The sequence below is a fragment of the Corapipo altera genome, unplaced genomic scaffold (genome assembly GCF_003945725.1).
Source record: "Corapipo altera isolate COAL_440 unplaced genomic scaffold, ASM394572v1 201, whole genome shotgun sequence".
Classification (NCBI taxonomy): domain Eukaryota; kingdom Metazoa; phylum Chordata; class Aves; order Passeriformes; family Pipridae; genus Corapipo; species Corapipo altera.
The window spans coordinates 2,931,431-2,950,296 of NW_020884940.1; the positions used below are offsets into that span (position 1 = coordinate 2,931,431).

Here is an 18,866-nt window from a genome sequence, read left to right on the forward strand (position 1 = left end):
CTTAATCCTTAATGTCCTTAATCCTTAATGTCCTTAATCCTTAATGTCTTTTCCAACCCAAACCATTCCAGGATTCTATAACATTAAAAAAAAAACCCCTCTACTTCTCAAAGATTCCTACATAAAGAACCACATGCACCTGTATTAGTTTGCTCTGCATAATTCTTTGGCTAAAATTTGCCCAGATTTTGCCTGTTTGTTTATTGTTGCCACACACCAGAACAGCACTGGTATACATTTTAATAAACAAGGAAATGTCTAAATAAACAGATTTTCCTCAACATTTCATTTTGTGAAAACACTTAGAAGTGTTTTGACCAAGTTGGACTTAAAGAACTTGCAGTTACACTGAGTATCATCAGTGGCAAAAGCAGAGGAGGTACTCAAAGATGCCAAAAAATAAGCTTGAGAATAGAATATCAAAAAGGACCCCAGAAACAGTGATGCCTTTAAAACAACTATCCAAAGCTGGAATACTACTGAAGGAAGAGACTCTCAGTGAGCTCATTTCACTGTGGGGTGGTAGAACCACCCCATCTTTGGGGGACATGGACCCTGAGTGAATTCAAACACACGAACACACACAAAAAAAAGAGAGGAACAAGAAAATGGTGCTGTTGTGCTGCTCAATTCCCCTGCTAGAAACCAAACCTGCTCTCCTATTAAACTAAAGGCAAGTTTTATTTTTAGCTGGAGAGTGTGATTTAAAGAGAGATTTTTTTTTTTCTTATATGAAAGGAAGCTGCAAGGGAGAAGAGCATTGTGGGGAATTCGGTCTGCTTCCAGCCTTGCTGGTGTCAAAAGTTAAATGAATTCCCAAGCCAGAAGTGCTAAAGAGAGATCTGTAGCTTGAAATACTTGGATGGGGATGGCCCCCGCTCCAACTTTGGGGTGTGAAGAGCCATTTGTGAAATGTAACAAAGCGATCCCACAATGCCACTGAGATCCCACCCTCGGCTGGGTGTGAGGGGAGGGCAGAGCCAAAGCTCCCGACACCTCCATGCCCACAGGCAGCCGGGAGCAGCCTCGCTGCTCCTGCCACCTTGTTCGAACCGTGTAGCTCCCTGATTTATTTGGCAAATTTTAAATCAGCAGACGGATTTACTTTGGAGAATGTGATTAGTGGCAGTATCGATCTGGATCCAGAGGAGCTGCAGAGCAGGGTGAACTGCATCCCAATCAACCAGCCCCAGACTTGCTTACCCAGCAGGACCGTGTTTGTCCTTTGACTCGACAAATTCTTGTCCCATTTTCAGCTTCTCCCACTCTTCTTTCCGGGTCTTGATTTTCCGTGGATTCACATTTCCTCGGTTCGGATTCTCCTTTTTCTCTTTCTAAGGGTGGAGGAATCAAACACGAGCTTTATTTTGCTTTAAATTCACTGGGCATGGGGAGGGACAGGACAGACCTGTGGCATCTAAAAGAAGACACATTCTCAAAGAGGATTTTCAGTTTCCTTTCCTGACTGCTGCACGCTCCAGAGATCTCCCGTACAGAAAATTTGGAGCAGAGGTAACACAAAAAATGCCAGACAACACCAGATTTCCCAGTGCAGCCCAGACATGATTCCATCATTACCCCCTGGCACAACCACCTTGAGGGCAGTGAAAACTCAGTTTTTCACATCAATTCAGACTTTGGCCTCTGTGTCAAGAATTCCAAACCTCACCATCATCCTGATGGTGTTTAGTGTTTTGGGGTGCAATAGGGACACCTGCCCACAAAGAATTGGGCTTTATCCTCACTCTTCATTCTAACACACCTTAAATCTCTCCTTTCTTATTTCAGTTGAAAAAATCATCATCTGTTTTGATATTTAATACTCCAGTTGCTCAGAAGCTAAATAAAGTATGTTAAAACTACATCTTTCATGGTATGATATAATTTAGCATTAAGGCCCAAAGATGATGGCATTTGGAAAAACCAATTAAGGGTATCTTTATTTTCTTTGTTTAATTAACAAGGATGAGGGTAAACCAGGCAAAAACTTCACTGAATTGATCCCTGAAGAGTTTAAAAGTGCAAACCTGAATTTTGGATGGCAACTGTGGAGTCCAAGATTTATTAACACTTCCCACCTCCTATTCCTCCCTGCCAATGACTCCCAGTTCCTCACCCTATGTTTCCTCTTCTCCTTCATGATATCCTTGGTGTCCTGAAGCATTTTCTCTTTCCAGAGGTCGAAGAAATATGAAGGATCCGTGTAGAATTTAAGTGCCTCTTTGCCATCATCCCTGGAACGGGGAGGGGAAAACCACACATAGAAAGGGATCAAGTCACACATTTGAAGCCCAAAGAAAACACCAGGCACAACCTCAGATGACAGTTTGAAAGTGCAGTGAGATGGTCAAACGGGCTGGTCTTGCCTCTGTCCCCCATTTCAGACTGGAACAGACCCCCAGCCTTCCTCATCCCGGCCTCTCCCACCTCCCATCCCTTCTGCCCTCACACAGACCCTCCATTCCTGAGCACCCGACAGATCAACTGCTCTGAACAATCGCCAAGAGAGCAGCAGGTCTCTCACTCCAACTCCCTCTTGTTTGTGTCGTGTTTTTGGTGTGAAAAAACCCTCCTTCTCCAGCTCAGGAACCCTAAATCAGACCAGGAACGTCCTTGAGGCTCCCGAGCGAGTGCACACACACACACACTCACACACTCCCTCTCCTCCCACTTTGCAGTGCAGCCGCGTCTGGCAGGAGACAGCTGCCTCCAGCTATCTGTAATTACTTTTTACCTGTTCAAAAGATATTTATGGATGTGGGATAAGTCTCTGGATTCTGACCCCCTTTCCTTCTACTACCCACAAGATGAAATCGGAGCGGGGCTGCTCAGAGCTGGTTGCACAGTCAGTGCAGGTCCCACCAGACATCTCAGACCCGGCGCTGGAGGCCACGGGAAGCGTCTCCAGGAGGCTGCTGTGCCCACCTGGGTGAGAGCCACTTCCAAGGGAACGCTCTGCACTGCAGCTCTTTGGAAAGGAGCCACGGGGCCACGGAGAAGCACAAGAAAAAATGCCTCCTCTGCAGCACGCCCAGCGTGGTTCTGCAGGGCCAGCCAAGCCTTGCCCCAGGGCAGTCACAAAAGCGACAGCAGGGAACCAAAGAGATCATTTTCTAGCTGCATCCATTTGTATGACCCCAAAAGTGAAGTTTTATGTAATCCAGAGGATGGAGATTCCCGGTGGGTCTCATTGGAAATGGCCACCTCAACACAGCATGGGATGGGAAAGGACCTCCCCAGCAGGCTGGGAGGAAGAGGATCTCCTCTGCAAGGGAACAGGAAGGTATTGCAGCCATACCTGTAAGGTGAGAGGATGTTGAGAGGTGGAGGAGTATTGCAGGCCCTGTAGGTTTCGAGGACAGGCACAGGGAGAGAATCTCTGTCAAAGAGCTTCTGGTCCTGAGTGGTGGAGCTTTTGAAGGCCTTCCTGGTGTTAATGCCTTGCAGGGAGACTGTAAGGAAGAGGAGAGAGCAAGTGAAGAGCAGCTTGACCCAGGCCAATGACACTGAAGACCAAGCAGCAAACATCTGATTTCACTTGGAGTTCTTGGCATGCTTCGCACTTCTTAAGGTCAGGTTCCTTTTCCCACAGGTCCCCTGGGAAACCAATCAAATCTCAGAGTGTGCCGTGCCAAGATCTGCTGCTGTATCGACACAGCTCTCTCGAGAGGTTTGGAACCTCTGTGATCAAGCTCAGGCCGCTCAGCCACCTCTATCCAGCTTCTAGAAAGCGAGTTCCCACATGGAGACTCACCAATGAGCAAACCTAGACCTGGCCAAAAAGGCTGTGTCCACCTGAGGGGAGGAAACAGCCCCCTTTTGTGAGGGAAGGAAACAGTCCCTCTCAGCTCCAGAGAAGACATTCCAGCCCCCATGGCAGTGTCACACTGGTTTTATGGCACTGGGCCCACCCTGCTGACTCAACAAGAACCCCTGTGCTCCACTCCATTACCTTCTTCCTCTTTGGGGTCCAGCTGAGTGACTTTGACTTGCAAGCGGTCAACCCTCTCGACCAGAACGCTCACCCGAGAGGCAAAGGTGTTGGCTTGAGTAAACAACTCTCCAAATATGTCTTCTGCAGATTTACCTGGAATATTAAAGTGTCCACGTCACCCCTGTGAGCCACACCAGACCATACTCAGTCTCCCAGCTTGTTTTCTTGAACAAAGAAGAAAGGAAGAAAGAACCAACCGTGCTTCTTTTCAAGTTTGTCAGGGTTGAGTTTAACATCCAGGAAGAAAACGCTTTGTTCCACCAAAACCTGACATTTCCAAGGGATCTTCAAGCAATAAGGAAACAATTGAGACATACTTTAAAGTCTATTAAAGTAAAGAACTAAAGAGGGCTGACAACACTACACTGGTCTGAGTCTGGATGGGTCTGAGGGTCCTTTAAGATTCTCTGCTGTTCTGTTTATTAGACAAGGAAATACAGTTAGATTTTTATTGCTCTGGAGAATCTCAAAGGCTCCCAGTCTCCAGCAGACCTGCCTCCAGGGGAACTGGCACATATTTACAAGCTCAAAGCACTCTGGAAGCAGAGAGCAGACCCAATCCTTGATCCCAAAGCTGGAGCTGTAACCGCAGCCAAAAGCACTGACCCTGTTGTTCCTTCAGGTGGCAGTGTCTGAAAAATTGATGCGTTCACGTTGATTCTAAATCAAAACCAAAGGGGAACTTCTCAGTCAGGGACCATTCTCTCTGGAACAGCTTGGATTGCCCAGTGGGCTGCTATGACAAACACCATCCATTGTTTGGGCTGGGGGTTTGGATCAGGAACTCGCTGCACCACTTACAGGTGTCACAAAAAGATGTCCCTGTTTAAAAGGGAGGTTAAAAACCTACAGACACGACAAGGGACGGCCACGGGTAGACAGAGGTGGGAGAGCTGGAAGAAAACCAAGCACTTCCAAAGAGTCCTGTCTTTTTGTTCTGCTCCCAGGCACGACCCAAGCCAGGGAGCCCTGGCCACGCCGAGGATAGGGTTGGCACCGACAGCAGACATGGGCCCGTGGCGTTCCCACTGATGGGAAACATTTCCAGCCACGGCTGCTGAGTACAGGGCTGCTCCCAACAAGCAGCCTGGCTTTGAAGTGCATCATCATATGGTCAACAGTTTGCTCTGGAATCTGTTACTCCCAAGGATCCTCGCCGACATTCAGGAGAGGATAACCAGTTGGAAGTCTAACTTTGGAAAATGCGGTTGTCTGCAGTCCCATCAGAGAGATGAGCGCCCCTTGCACAAGGCGAGGCGAGGGCATCCCCCAAAGCCCAGTTGCACAAACCCTCCCAGCTATCTAACCCAACATATCAGCTCTGTTCCTGCTCCCAGAGCTCCTTGTTCCTGCTCCCAGGAGATCTCCTTACACTGCCAAGCACGGGGAACCGGCCAGGTTAAAATTCAACCTCCTCCACCCCTTTTGGTGGCAATGCCAAGCTCCAAGTGTTTGTAGAAAGCAATGCTGGAGGTTAACTTCAACTGACCTCTTCCTTCCACCCTCCCAGACAGTACAGACTCCACAGATGAGCCATTAACAAACCCAAGCAGCTTTGCCCAAACTCATGAGAAGGATTTTACTTCTGGAGGCCCAAGGGCCAGGTAGCTCTTGCCCTCTCCGTGTTCAACATCAGCACAGACCAGCTCTCCTATCTGACCAAAGAGAGTAAAAATTTATCTGTGGGAAAATCTGAAACCTTCCAGCAACAGTTCAAAAAAAGAAAAGCTGTAATTTGGTTTCTACTTTCATGAGAAGTGAAAATACTTTCTGAATTTCACAAGGAACTGCAAAAAAACACTCGGGGGGGAAAAAAAATGAAGTCCTTGGTCTGCAAAGTATTTTTCAAGTGTAAAATAATATATAAGATCATTTTATATACTGGTCTTGACCCCAGAGGGAGAAGAAGGGATGGTCTGTGTTCCCTTGCCTGTGTAAGTGCACCTGGAGTTATCACCCAGCACCTCACATGCCGGCTGTGCTTCATGCACACTTTTAGACGGGGCAAGACAGAGATTAATTTTTTAGTTTAGTTACTTTGACTGCAAAAGCACAGCTTACAATCAGAATTATCTTTGTCATGCACTGGCAGGAAGACAGACGGCATGATTTAATAGGTCCTTCCATCTTTAGCTTGTGGATTCTATAAAATCACACAAAAACGCGCAGTCGACTTATACAAAGTGCTCCCAGCTGCGATAGTAACGAAGGGTAAACTCACTGGAATATGAAAGTTTGACAAGATTTATGTTTGCATCTTTGTAAAGAGACTGTGGTGCACCAGGCATGGCTGATTATTCACTTGACAGGGCTGTCACAGCCTACTGAACCCGCTCTGCGTTCCTGTAACAGTCAAGGTACAAGGAAAGAGCGGGTTCGTTTTTTGGAAGAGAGAGGAAAGGGTGGGGGGCAGGAGTTTGGGCATCTGGGTGCAAGTGCAGGCTAAATATTGCTTTATTTAAACTACTGCTGACCCTGGAGAAGTGGATGGTGCTCAGCATTTCCTCCCCACCTGCCTCGCTTTCCCCTCACACCGAGTGTCAGCAGGAGCCACCTCTCCCACAGTTTCTCCTCCAGGTACCAGCTCCCACCTCCTCCCCACATCCCAGCTCCCAGGGTACCTTCCCCAGGGAGAAACCAGGCTGCAATTTGGCTTCCAGCACCTCAGAAGCAGAGAAGCTTTGAATATCTGAGCTGTGCAAAGGTCTAAACCTGCAGGATCTGGGCAGGGCTCTGTCACACTAACCCAGGGAGTGTCTCTCTGGACTGGGATAAGCTTTCCCTGCAGCTGGGATTTGCACAGCTTTACTGCCTCCTTCCTCACCATTTCACATGCACGAGATGGATTTTACTCACACTCCACAACCATCTTGGCTACCAGACCTAACAAATGAACACCAAGGGCCAGTTGAACACGAGCACAGAGCCTGGTCTCGCCTGTGCAGTGACATTTCTCCAACCCAACAGAATGTGACACAGACTGGCAGCAAACACGGGCCCAGATTTCAGTGACAGCCATGGTTTGCACTGCTGGAAAGAGGCTGCACCCAAACTTTCCCTGCCACATGGCGGAAAACAAGGGGCCTGCTTTGCAGAGCAAGCAGAAGGGCTTGCAAACACCACGGAGAAGCTAAACAATAGATTAATTTGATTATCAAAGTCTCGCTTCAAGGACAAAGGTGGTTAATCAGAACCCAGAGCATTTCAGCAGAGTACAGAGTCATCCCGGAGAGACCACAATTAACTCTTCATTTTTCCTAGGGCATGTAGGCCTGTGTTTTCCCTCCAGCTTTTCCAAGGCTATGGGTCAGCCCACTGGAGAGCTGAGCCAGGCATTGCTCCAGCTCCTGCTGCCATTTCAGAGCAGCCCCAAGCCCCCGACGCTCCAGAGGCACCGCTTGGCTCAGAGGGGTCTTTGGGTCTCACGACACAACAAACAGCAGCAGGGGCAAACAGGAGCTTCTGCGTGGGGGCTTTAATTATCTTTCATTATAAATAAGACTACTGACATGGTGCAGATTCAACAGAGTCAAGCTCCATTTAGTAGCTCGTGCAATTACAGGCACGTTCTCTGACACAAGATCCCGGCTGCTCCGAGAGCCTCCCATTTTACAAGCCTGAGTTGTGCTCCATCCTTCCATCTGCAGTTTCACTGCAGCTTCTCTCTCTCTCACACAACACACACATCCACACCCCCCCCCCCCCTCCCCATTTTCTCTTAGATAGGAAGGCAGTGGGACCGGGGATATGAAATTAGCATCGGATTTCTTTAGGAAAACATTTTAGCATTACCCAGGGAAGGCAGATGGGGGAGAAATAGGAACACGAGAGTAGAAAGGGAGCTAAATAAAGAGCAGTAGCGACTCCTGAGGGCAACGCGCAGGCTCGCCATGGTACTCACTCAGGCTGCCCAGCTGTCGAATGACATTTGCCAGGGTGATGTTGGTCACGCATTCCAGCTCGCTCCGAACGCTAGGCAACGTCTGACGGCACAGGTGCCTTGGCTCAATGTTCCTCGTTACTAACGGCATGGTGGACCTGCTTCAGGCACTGTTCTGAAAGATGAAAAACAACCCAAAAAAGAAACAGGAAAGGATTACTCAACCGCAAATTCCAGGCACACCAGAGCCGTGGTGTTCGTTTTTCCTGCTCTCGAATGGCTTTATTTATAAGCCTTCGTTGCCCCCCCCCCTCCCCGCTCCCCACCCTGAGAAAACTGGTTCATCAGAAATAAAGATCCTGCTGTTCTCTCACTGGCGGTGACAGCAGAGCCCCACCAGCTCAGGTACAGAGGCAGAGATGGAGAACTCCACATCTTCGCCCACACGCAGCCCTCGTTCCTTCCCTTCCTACCCATCCGCGGTCTCCTTCCTCCCGCGCTCACGCGCAGCCTCCTGCGTGACTCTTACGAGCTCTTCTTCACAAACATTTCAAACTCGCAATCAATAGTTGCTTAAACCGAGGAGATGAAGATGGGAGATGTTATTATTAAAAAAAAAAAAAGGAAAAAAAAGGAAAAGGATAAAAAAAAAAAAGGAACAGAACAGCTTTTCCCAGCACACCAAAGCACACGCGGTGCCTCCCTCCTGGAGCAGCAGACAGGGCCCTCCTGGAACAACAGGAAGCGCTTGCAGCTGACCAGGAAACTTTCTGGTGACTGTTCCTTATCCTGCAGGCTGCACCCCTCTTCCCTTGGGAAATCCCCCGGGGATGAGGTTTACACTGGACCATTGTTTTCGTGCTAGAGCAGTTTAAGGCTGAGGGAGCTCTACTCAGGATGCAGGACTGGAGCGCGCTCAGAGAGGAGTCAAGATTGATTGTACAACAGGCAGGACAAACTTCCAGTTCTTTAAAAAAAAAAATAATAAAAAAAAAAGAAATAAAAAACCTGAAGAAAATGGAGTGTCCGGAAGTTACGCTTTGGACAGAAAATGCTTTTATGTGCAGGTCAGTGCCTTGAACTCACAAAAATCTCCTTTGCCAACAGGTCCAAACGCTGAAGCAACAAACAGCTCCCTCCTGGATCGTCCAGCTCCAAGAGAGAGGAGGAATCCTGGGTGACCAGCTCACTACATGAGACACGCCTGAAATCTTTAGGACTAAGTGAAAGCAAATACATCCCAACTTCTTGATTAATTTAGAAGGGGAAAGAATCACTTTTCTAGGTCAGCTGAGGAACAACCCAAGAGAAGCAGGCAGCTCCCATGTGATAGGCATGCGGATCTGCTCGGGCTGGGTGTAAAAATAAAACAGGAAGCGAACAGCTTGGGGAACATGGCTTCCTGTCACCACCAGCAAAAACCCAAGAACCAGAAAAAATCAGCTGTTTGCTCTTGACTTTGAGCCACCCTTTGATAGTCTCTGTGGCAGCTGGCAGCTTATCTTTGAGGTCCAGGAGTCCTTCCTGGATGCTTTTCTATCAGGGTGTTAAGAGGAAGAAGTGGGCATTATCCCTCCTAATTACCTCACCAGCCAGATTTTGAATTGCTAAATTTGACCCATTAAGGCAGAGGAGTTCAAGAGCCGCAGCACCCGGCGCTGGGATATCTCCCAGACAAGCAGATGCAGGTTGCTGCCATTTTGCAACGTCTCTACACGAGGGATTTCACAGAATCAGAGAATCACAGGATGGTTTGGGTTGGAAGAGACCTTAGAGATCATCTCGTTCCAACGCCCTGGGCAGGGACACCTTCCACTAGAACAGGCTGCACGGAAAAGGGTCTCCGAAACCAGACACTGCATAGAACAGGGAGATCTGCATCCAAATAAATAAAAGCAAGACCCTCTGAGGATCAAGTCCACGTTGTTCTTCACCGTGTCCAAGCACTGCCACGGCCACCAGGATATTTAAAGAACAGGGTGAACTAAGGAAGGGCTCTGACCTTCGCTTCCCAACACCCTGTGTTTTATCGATTCCAGCCCAAGCCCTACAATCTTTTGTCAGCTTTAGTGCTTCATGCCAGACAAACTTTCCCAGCTCCCCCCAGACTGCAGTCTGCACCAAGAAGCAGCTCTCATAAACAAGGCAGCATTTGCAGGCTGCCTGCATCCAGCTTTTCTCCCCCGTGCTTCCCCAGGGCTCGGCCAGGGAGCACACGCGGTGGGATCTGCAGAGCCGGAGTGGACGGCCTGGCTGGAAACCTTCCAAGGTGTAGGACAGACAGAAGGAAAACAGCAAGAGGAAAAATAAGCCTGGAAGTGGGGGGGGGGTGAGATGTGAGCACACTGTACAAAAAGAGACAAAAAAAAGCCCCCTGAAGATGATGGGTAGCGTGGTCGGATAGACACAGGTAGCACTGATCCCTGCAAGGAGGGGGAAAACAGGGTAGAAAACGGAGCAGTGCCCCAAATACTCACAAAAAAAAGGCTCAGAATACATTGCCTATGTACAGCCACCCCAAAAGTGTTTGCCTTCAAAGCATGCTTTGAAACTAAAAGCAAGGAGTAGTGGGGAGAATTGCTGTTTTTAAACGAAAAACAATGGTAGAGCACCCGTACAGCACCAATCTGCACCGGTGCAAGACAGCAGAGATAAGGGCTAAGAAAAACACTCCCTTCATAGCCCAGCTCATCCTGCCAGCCACCCCCACCCTCTGGGCACAGCCACACTCCACTGCAGAACCGAGAGTTTCGCCCTCGTGATCACCACCACAGCCTCCTCGGGCTTCCCAAGGCCACGGGGGATGGCCCTGTTGCCCCAAAAACCAGCCAGGATCCAGCAAACTATGGGATTAACCCTGTGGAGCACTGGAGAGGAGCAAGGTAAGGAGGGCAGGATGGGCTGTGGACAACCACCCTGCTCTCCCAGCAGCTTCTGGGGGTAAGAGGCGTTTCAAAGCAAAAATTCCCCTCCTCCGAGCAGGACAAGGAGTTTCAAGGTTTTAGGAAGGAAATCTGGGACCCACACGAGCAAAAAGAGCAGTCGATGCCCCCCTAAAAGAATGCTGTTAGACCTTGTTTTTCCCCAGAGTGTTTGGAGGGGAGGCACAGAGATAACAGCTAATGGGCTCCTGTAAAACCTTCATGCCTCCTGAGTAGGTGGGACAAAGATTAATAGCGTGGATTGGAAAATAAGTGGTGTATTTCGAAAGCAGGAGTCAGGTAGGGCAGAAAACCAGGTGTGGAAAAGCACAAGGTGTGAGAGCAGAGGGGGAAGGAGGAAGAGGAAGCAAAACACTGGAGCCCAGCGCAAGGCATGAACTGGGGGCAGGGAGGAGACACAGTAAATGAAAGAAGGGACAGAGCTAAAAGAGCTTTCCGGGAGGCTCCTGCTTTTATTCTTTAAGAGAGTCATTAAGGAGCCGATTGACAGCACAGTGCCAGGGACGGGCCATCCAGAAGCGCTTCACTTTCTGTGCTCAGGGCATGACAGCACAGCAGAATTCCACCCCGGCTGGCCAGCCTGGTCATCAGGCATTAGTCACTGTCACACAACCACCGCACACCATATATTATAACTAAATCCTACCATTCACATGCAACTTAAATGAATTGCAAGGCCGAAAATCCTTATCTTCGGGGCAAAGATAAGCGTTTCCATTTGCTTATGAACGCTGGAGATTAGATTTGTTTCAGGAGTAGAGTTTTGGGGTGTGGACACTGTTTTTAAGAAGTTGCAAGAACGACATGGGCACACAGGACCTGCCTTGATCATGGTGTAATGGGAGAGGAGACCAAGTATGTTAAAAGGAAAAGGAAACTGCGTTTAGAAACAGAAAACTGTCTGCAACAGATTCCTGATGAATATGGAAAACTAAGGAAGTCTTCAAATTGCAACGCGGTGCGAGGCAAGAAGTTCAGTGATCTCTGCTGGCTGGGAGAGCCACAAGGAAAATCCACAAACCTTGCATCAGTGATGTTCAAAAGACTCATCCTCCCAACCACTGCGCTTCACACCTTCTTAGAAACAAGGCTTCTGACACACTAACAAATGATTTTCCACTCTCACTTGAACCAGCCCCTTCCTACCTTCTCCCAAGCATTTCCTCTGAAGCCTCCAAGTCACGACTTGAACCACAGAAGGCTCCAAGTCCTGTTGTGACGGCAGTGACTAAAGGCCAAACCCTGTGAAAAGCCCGGTTTCGCCCCACAGCTCCATTCCCCACCTCCAGCCGGCCATTGCCAGGATTCCTCATAATTTCCCCTCTCCCAAAACGCTTACGCAGGCGCTGCCGAGCCCTGGCCCGCTCCAGGGCAGAGAAAAAGTTTGCTGAGCACGACAAAAGCCCTTGGAAGCTGAACTCACCGCTCCTACGTTCCTCCTGATCTTCCAGCCACAACTGGCACCTCGTTTCCTGGGTTCACCCTTCCTGACAACTCCTGAGCTTTGTCACTGCACTCATCGTGGTCTTGGATGCCTCGTGTTTCTCCAAGAAAGCAGGATCCGTGTGTAGAGCTTCTTCCCATGGCCGCCCATCTCACACCTCGCTCCCTCCACAATAAATTCTCACCTTGAACGTCCTGCTCACCAGTTTTTAAGAGGATTCTGACTTTGGCAATTAGTTCTGTAAATACTCTTGGGGCACTGGGGAAGGAGCATGGCCCAAAACACACCCAAAAAGGAGCGGGGGGGGGGGGGGGGGGGGAAATGCAACTTGCAATTTTTGCCTTTCCGAATGCAGTGCTTTGAGCAAAGCCTGAGGTAAATCCCAGATAAGTGTGCTGCTCCAAGATTTCCTATCAGCAAGTCATCGACCGCTCTCCCCATGAGCTCTGCTGCAGCAGATCACTCAGGAATCCCAGTTCTGGATTAGAGTCAAGCACAATTGGTTTGTTTCAAACAAGAACTGCCAGTCTATAAACCCCTCGCACAAAGCTGCGCCTTATTGACTATTTTTAATAAATGGGGCTGGCACAGTAAAATTGGACAATTGTTAGGGACAATGAAGGAGACAGACTTTGATTTCAAGTATTGAGAAGCAATACAGGGCTGTTTTAGGGTTTAGTACTTGCTTTCTGAGGCGAGTTCTGTCAACTGAAAGCAGCAACTCGGAGCAAATACTCCTTAACAAGCACTTTGGAGCCGAGCAGAAAACAGCGCTGCACAGCAAGGGAGGAACCAGACCCGGGTTTGGGGTTTTTTTTTGTGGATAGCACAGTCACCGTGGTGGTGCAGAGAAGGCAGGCAGGACTCCAACAACGCACACAAAGAGCTGTAAATAACAGGTGAGTTGGAGGGAGAGATCTGGCAGGTTCTCCTCACTGGTATTTGACCAGTTAGCATAGCGTTACTGGGAGTCACCTGGGTAATTCCCCGCTCAATGTGACACACAACCTTTTAGATCAGGGACCATCTGCAAATAAATCTGGACCCCAGCAGTGAGATCATCTGTCATAGTGTCTGGTGTAGCACAAAGCACCTAAGGAGGGCAGGGAGCTTTTTTTGGGGAAGGGGAGGGAATTTAGGCTTGATTTCCAAGTACGTCAGGGTGACCAACCACCCTTACAAAATCCTCTGCCTGGACACAAACAAGCAGCACAGTCAAGGAGACCAAGCCTTCAGCTAAGCCCCTTGGAGAGCTGCCTTTAGGAGTGCCCATCAGGGGATTAGGCACACCAGCAGGTTTGGGAATGAGGGAGAAAGGAGATAATCAGATCTGAAATTCCCATCAGTATGAAATAAGACTTAACTCAGTAGCTTGCCAACGCAGACCGACTGTTCTTTCTAATGTCTGTGACAACTCTGCTTCAAATTTCAAGCTTCTCTCAGCAGTAACTACTCCCCCATGTAGCTGTAATGGCCAGAAAGAGACTGGCTTTTATGTAACCCCAAAAGACTTGCAGAAAGGGAAGCAGCAGCCACACACACACACACACAGAGGGAGAACTGAGGGGGGGGGTGGAAATCAGCAGAAGGCTCTGCTGAGTGCTCAGGGCTATATCCAAGCTCACAATGCAGCCACAGAGAAGTGGGATGCAGCAATCAGAAATGCTCCAGTTCCACGCTCGGAGAGAGACCCAGCAATCAGTGCTGCATCCGAGCAATAGGGAGCGAAATTATAGAGCAAACTGCCATGTGATGCCACAAACTACTCCATCCCGCCAGCTGTAACAAGTATTCATTCCCAAAAACGCGTCACAGGCTCATCTGTCATTACCAGCCCTGCCTGCCAGCAGCTGAGCAGGAGTCAGCAGTGAAGGGCAGCTGCAGGGCTGCTTCCTTTCACAGTGGGCTATTCTCCCAAAAAACCACGGGGAGATGGACGGGTAAAAACCCCCTAGGGCACCAGGGAACGCGCTGCCCACCATCCCTCACCAGCCGGTGGGATGGGAAGGGCATGCTGTGTTCTCACCCACCATTACACAAAAGCCCTCCTGGAGCAGGATCCAGCAAAAACCCGGGGGGGCTTTCAGGGGAACACACCGAGCTGATCCCAAAAACCGGCCTCCACAACCCCTCTGTTCATTACCAACCCACTCCGATCTGCCGGGAGCAGAACTCTGCAGATAAGATCTGCCAGCCTTACGAAAGAGGCTGTTTGGGCAACAACGTGGGGCAAGAGCAGCCGCTGCCCATTTCCACAGCGATGTTCCGACACACCGGGGGGAGCGTCAGCCCCGATCCCGCGGCATAACGAGCCATTGTACAGCACACCGCGGAGTCCTTGAGACAACAAACACCCAGCCCGCTCCCTTCCCGGAGTAAAAACACCCTTTTTTTTTTTTTCTGCTGGCTCTGAAAAATGCAAAAGAGGCTCAGAAAGCCATTTTCCGCCCTTTTTTTTTTTTTTTGTCTGGCTCATGCATTATCATCATCATTTACTGCCCTCAAGGGGATTGCGCAGGTGTGACTGAAAATTTGGCTCTTCCTTTTAAACTTTTTTGTTATCGGCTTTGCTGAAGATGATCTTGCCGGAATAAATAGCAGGCTGCTCTCCTGGAGAGGGACTCGCTTGGAGCTGTTGGCAGAAATCAAGCTGGGGGTGGAAGGATGGGGGTGTCACTAATGGGGAACGTACAGACAGATCCTCCTGGCTTCTGCTGGAGTGCTAATACAGCCAGCAGTTTGACCTGGACTTTTATTTTTTTTTTAATCCCTAAAAAACACACCATTGCACTAATTAATGTTTCCATTCATTTAGCTGAAAAACAAGTTAAACAAAGAGGGTCACCTGGTGTTCCTATCAATACCTGACTAGGATACAGGCAGAACAAATGCATTTAAATAAAACTCTAGAAGAGATGTGACAAGAGAAAGGCAGTTTAGCTCAATTAAAGAGAGCTGTCACAGGGATTTGATTCTCAGAATACAGAACTATTGATTAAACAGGAATTAAAGCTCCGGAACAGAAAGGTTTCAAGGTCTTTGCCGTGAGGGTGTACATCAGCAGAGAGAGGCAGGGCTCCTCCAGCGCCACAAGAGCTCTGGCTTTGTTGCTTCCTAGGAAACAGGAGCAGCAAAGGGAGCAGAATGCTCTCTGCTAAACCTGTGAATAATTTGGGCAAGGATACAAGGGCAGTGACAACGCAGAGTGGCATCACGAGCGTCAATCAACAGGTAGCTGGGATGTACTCAGACACGGAAAAACCGTGAGAGGTTCTAAAATGTTTTAGGAGTAGGTGGGGAGATGCCTGGGCAGTGGGCAGGTTTCAGTCCTAGAATCCTGGAACGGTTTCAGTTTGAAAGGACACTAAAACTCATCTTGTTCCATCCTCCTGCCATGGGCAGGGACACCTTCCACCAGCCCAGGTTGCTCCAAGCCCCGTCCAACCTGGCCTTGGACACTCCCAGGGATACAGGGGCAGCCACAGGTTCTCTGGGCAACCTGTGCCAGGGCCTCCCCACCCTCACAGGGAACAATTCCTTCCCAAAATTTAACTCAAACCTACTCTTTCAGTTTGAAGCCGTTGCCCCTTGTCCTGTCCCTCCATCCCTTGTCCCCAGTCCCTCTCCAGCTCTCCTGGAGCCCCTTTAGGCCCTGCAAGGGGCTCTCAGCTCTCCCTGGAGCCTTCTCTCCTCCAGGTGAAGCCCCCCCAGCTCTCCCAGTCTGGCTCCAGAGCAGAGGGACTCCAGCCCTGGAGCATCTCCATGGCCTCCTCTGGGCTCGCTCCAGCAGCTCCACGTCCTTCCTGTGCCGAGCTGGAGGCAGCTCTGCAGGTGGGGCTCACCTGAGCAGAGCAGAATTTTCCAAGGCTTAAAAGTCCGTAACAGCACCGAATTCACTTCAAAAAGGTCTTGAGGAGAAGGACACAATTTAGGTGGAGAAGACAAGCTGTGTCCTTCCCCATGGCCCCCTGTGGAGGTCCTGCAGGAATTGAGCCCTCTGGCTGTGAGAATGCCTGTGCAGACCCACAGCCCAGCTCCCGGAGCAAACAGCACTGAGTGGCTCAATCCCGGGCTGAATTCCCGCTAATGAGGAGAGTGGCTTTGCCTCCTCTCCTTCCCAGCAGCCTCCTCAGCGAGGCAAAGCTTGTGCCTGTCGCACTAACAAAGCACAACTCACAATACATCAGCACATTCCCATTCCCAGGCAGCGCTCAGTAATTAATACAGAAAGAGAGGGAGTGGGGTGGTTTTTTCCCCCCTCCCAAATGACTTATCCCTTAAGTTCGAGCATATTTTAACCTTCCTTTTCAGCAGATAAACTCTGTCTCATTTGCAGCTAAGCTCAGCCTTCCCTTCTTTGCCACACACTAAACTATTTTGATTAATGAAAGAGTAGGAACAAACCAGTTCCAAGTGTTTTCTATAGAGCTCAACTGCTCTTTCGGTTTCCACTCACGCCTAGATAATTATATCACAGCTCTGAGTGCCCCCACCCTTCTGCTGCACTTGGGGAATACTGGAAAGATAAGTCTTTTCTTAATTATTAAATGTAAATAGCTCATTAAATATAATCCAATTACTTTAATTGTAAGAAAAAGGAAGTAATTACAATATGTACATGTATTCTTGCCTGAACAGTTCTCATATCTTAAATGAATCTTTGCAGCATTAATATTTTAAGTTAACCTTTGACATGAGGGGAGGAAAAAAAAAAAAAGACATTGACTCCCTGATATTTTCCAGAAGTGTTATATCTGTTGGGATTATGGTCACAAAAAACAAGAGAGTAGCCTTGGGCACTTAAATTAAAATGGTTATGAGTGGTTTTTATAAGGTCAAAATAACACAGAGGTTTTCTATTGTGGAGGGAATAAATAAATATATACCCATGATGCCACATAAAGAGCCTGAATACGCTTCTGGGATCCGTCCTGGATCTCAGGAGTCAAGTGGCACCACTGGGATCCCACCACACCAGTACCAAAGTCACCACGTATCTGGGGTTTTCCAGGCAGTTCTTCCCCATGCCTACAATTTGTCCTGTCCAAATGTGGCAAGAGGATGCAGGCCTGGGGGAGAAGGGGCCTGCTCCATGTCTGGGATTCCCCAGTTCCTTCATGGGGGTGCCCAGTGAGGCGATCCCACAAAAATCCCAAATCCGGCGCCGGTGTGTGCACACACCATCTGTGCAACGCACGGGCTCGGCACATGATCCCGGGCTGCCATTTGGGATTTGCAGGCAGAGCTGCAGGAAGCTGTGAGTAGCTCCCCTCTGGTTTTGCTCAACAGCATGACAATCCTTGGACTCACTTTCTCCATCCCTGCAGCCAGCGGGACCGAACAACCTTCCAGCAGACTCCAGCAAGGCCCCGCTGTTTCGATCGGCCCCCCTGGTCTGACAGAGCAGGGTCAGGTTTCAGCTTGGCTGTGGTGACAGATGCCTGTGAAATCTCCCTGGGACAGGCAGAAAAATACTCAGTTTAAGCTGTAGTTGTTTCCATTTTGCATGTTCTGAGCCCAGCAGTGATCTCACCTTATGTAATCTCCAGTGCAAACTCCGGGCTCTGAACCGTCCAAAACTATTTCAGGGTGTTTGAAACCATAAAATCCCAGAATGGTTTTGCCTGGAAGGGACCTTAAAGCCCATCTTGTTCCATCCCTGCCATGGGCAGGGACACCTTCCACCAGCCCAGGTTGCTCCAAGTCCTGTCCAACCTGGCCTTGCACACTTCCAGGGATACAGGGGCAGCCACAGCTTCTCTGGGCAACCTGTGCCAGGGCCTCCCAACCCGCACAGAGAACAATTCCTTCCCAATATCCCATCTAACCCTGCTCTCTGACAGTGGGAAGCCATTGCCCCTTGTCCTGTCCCTCCATCCCTTGTCCCCAATCCCTCTCCAGCTCTCCTGGAGCCCCTTTAGGCCCTGCAAGGGGCTCTCAGCTCTCCCTGGAGCCTTCTCTTCTCCAGGTGAACACTCCCAGCTCTCCCAGCCTGGTTCCAGAGTAGAGGTGCTCCAATCCTTGGAGCATCTCCATGGCCTCCTCTGGACTCTCTCCTGCAGCTCCACATACTTCTTGTGTTTGGGACCCCAGAGCTGGATGAAATACTCCAGGTACTGGAGTAGAGGGGGAATCATCTCTCTACCGAACTGATCTTTTGGGGGAGAAGAGAGATTAGATCATATCAGGGATTCTATGGATGCAGCCCCTTCTATCCGAGCTTACCACAAGGTCTATAATAAGCTGCTTTATGGAAACCTCTCATGTGGAGCCAGCCCCTAGATGTAACCTCCTTGATACAATATTGAATCCTCAATAGCAACCAAAAGGCTATTTTGTCTAAGTTAATTACAGCCGTTTTTAATTTAGCTTCCAGAAGGGAAGCGGCCAGTGATTTCATGCTGCCCTAGACAGAAGGTAAAGGTTTTCCACAAGCTGTGTTTACAGCTCTACGCCTTCCTCCAGCAAAGCACCGGCTCTGCAGCTGCTGGTATTGAAAGAACAGGATCTGGGTGTGTGCTCGGTTCTCTCTTGCCTGGTTGGGTTGTTGGTTTTTTTTGTTGTTTGTTTTTTTTTTTTTTTTTTTTTTTTTTTTTTTTTTTTTTT

The 18,866-nt window shown here is 49.1% G+C and overlaps 1 protein-coding gene across 3 annotated transcripts in view; it reads right to left on the reverse strand.

The window, feature by feature from the left end:
• WASF2 (WAS protein family member 2) overlaps nucleotides 1-18,866 on the reverse strand; it is a 32,353-nt gene that overhangs the window by 7,189 nt on the left and 6,298 nt on the right. The window contains exons 1-6 of one of the 3 annotated variants that reach the window (XM_027661123.1): nucleotides 8,348-8,465; nucleotides 7,896-8,049; nucleotides 3,953-4,087; nucleotides 3,299-3,452; nucleotides 2,117-2,234; nucleotides 1,204-1,334 (exon numbers count right to left, since the gene is read on the reverse strand). In XM_027661123.1, the coding sequence (XP_027516924.1) occupies nucleotides 1,204-1,334; nucleotides 2,117-2,234; nucleotides 3,299-3,452; nucleotides 3,953-4,087; nucleotides 7,896-8,025 (668 nt within the window). In that variant the 5' untranslated portion in view covers nucleotides 8,026-8,049; nucleotides 8,348-8,465. Of the gene's footprint in view, nucleotides 1-1,203; nucleotides 1,335-2,116; nucleotides 2,235-3,298; nucleotides 3,453-3,952; nucleotides 4,088-7,895; nucleotides 8,050-8,347; nucleotides 8,466-18,866 lie in introns of those variants that run through there. The other 2 variants (XM_027661121.1, XM_027661124.1) reach the window with 2 other exon arrangements.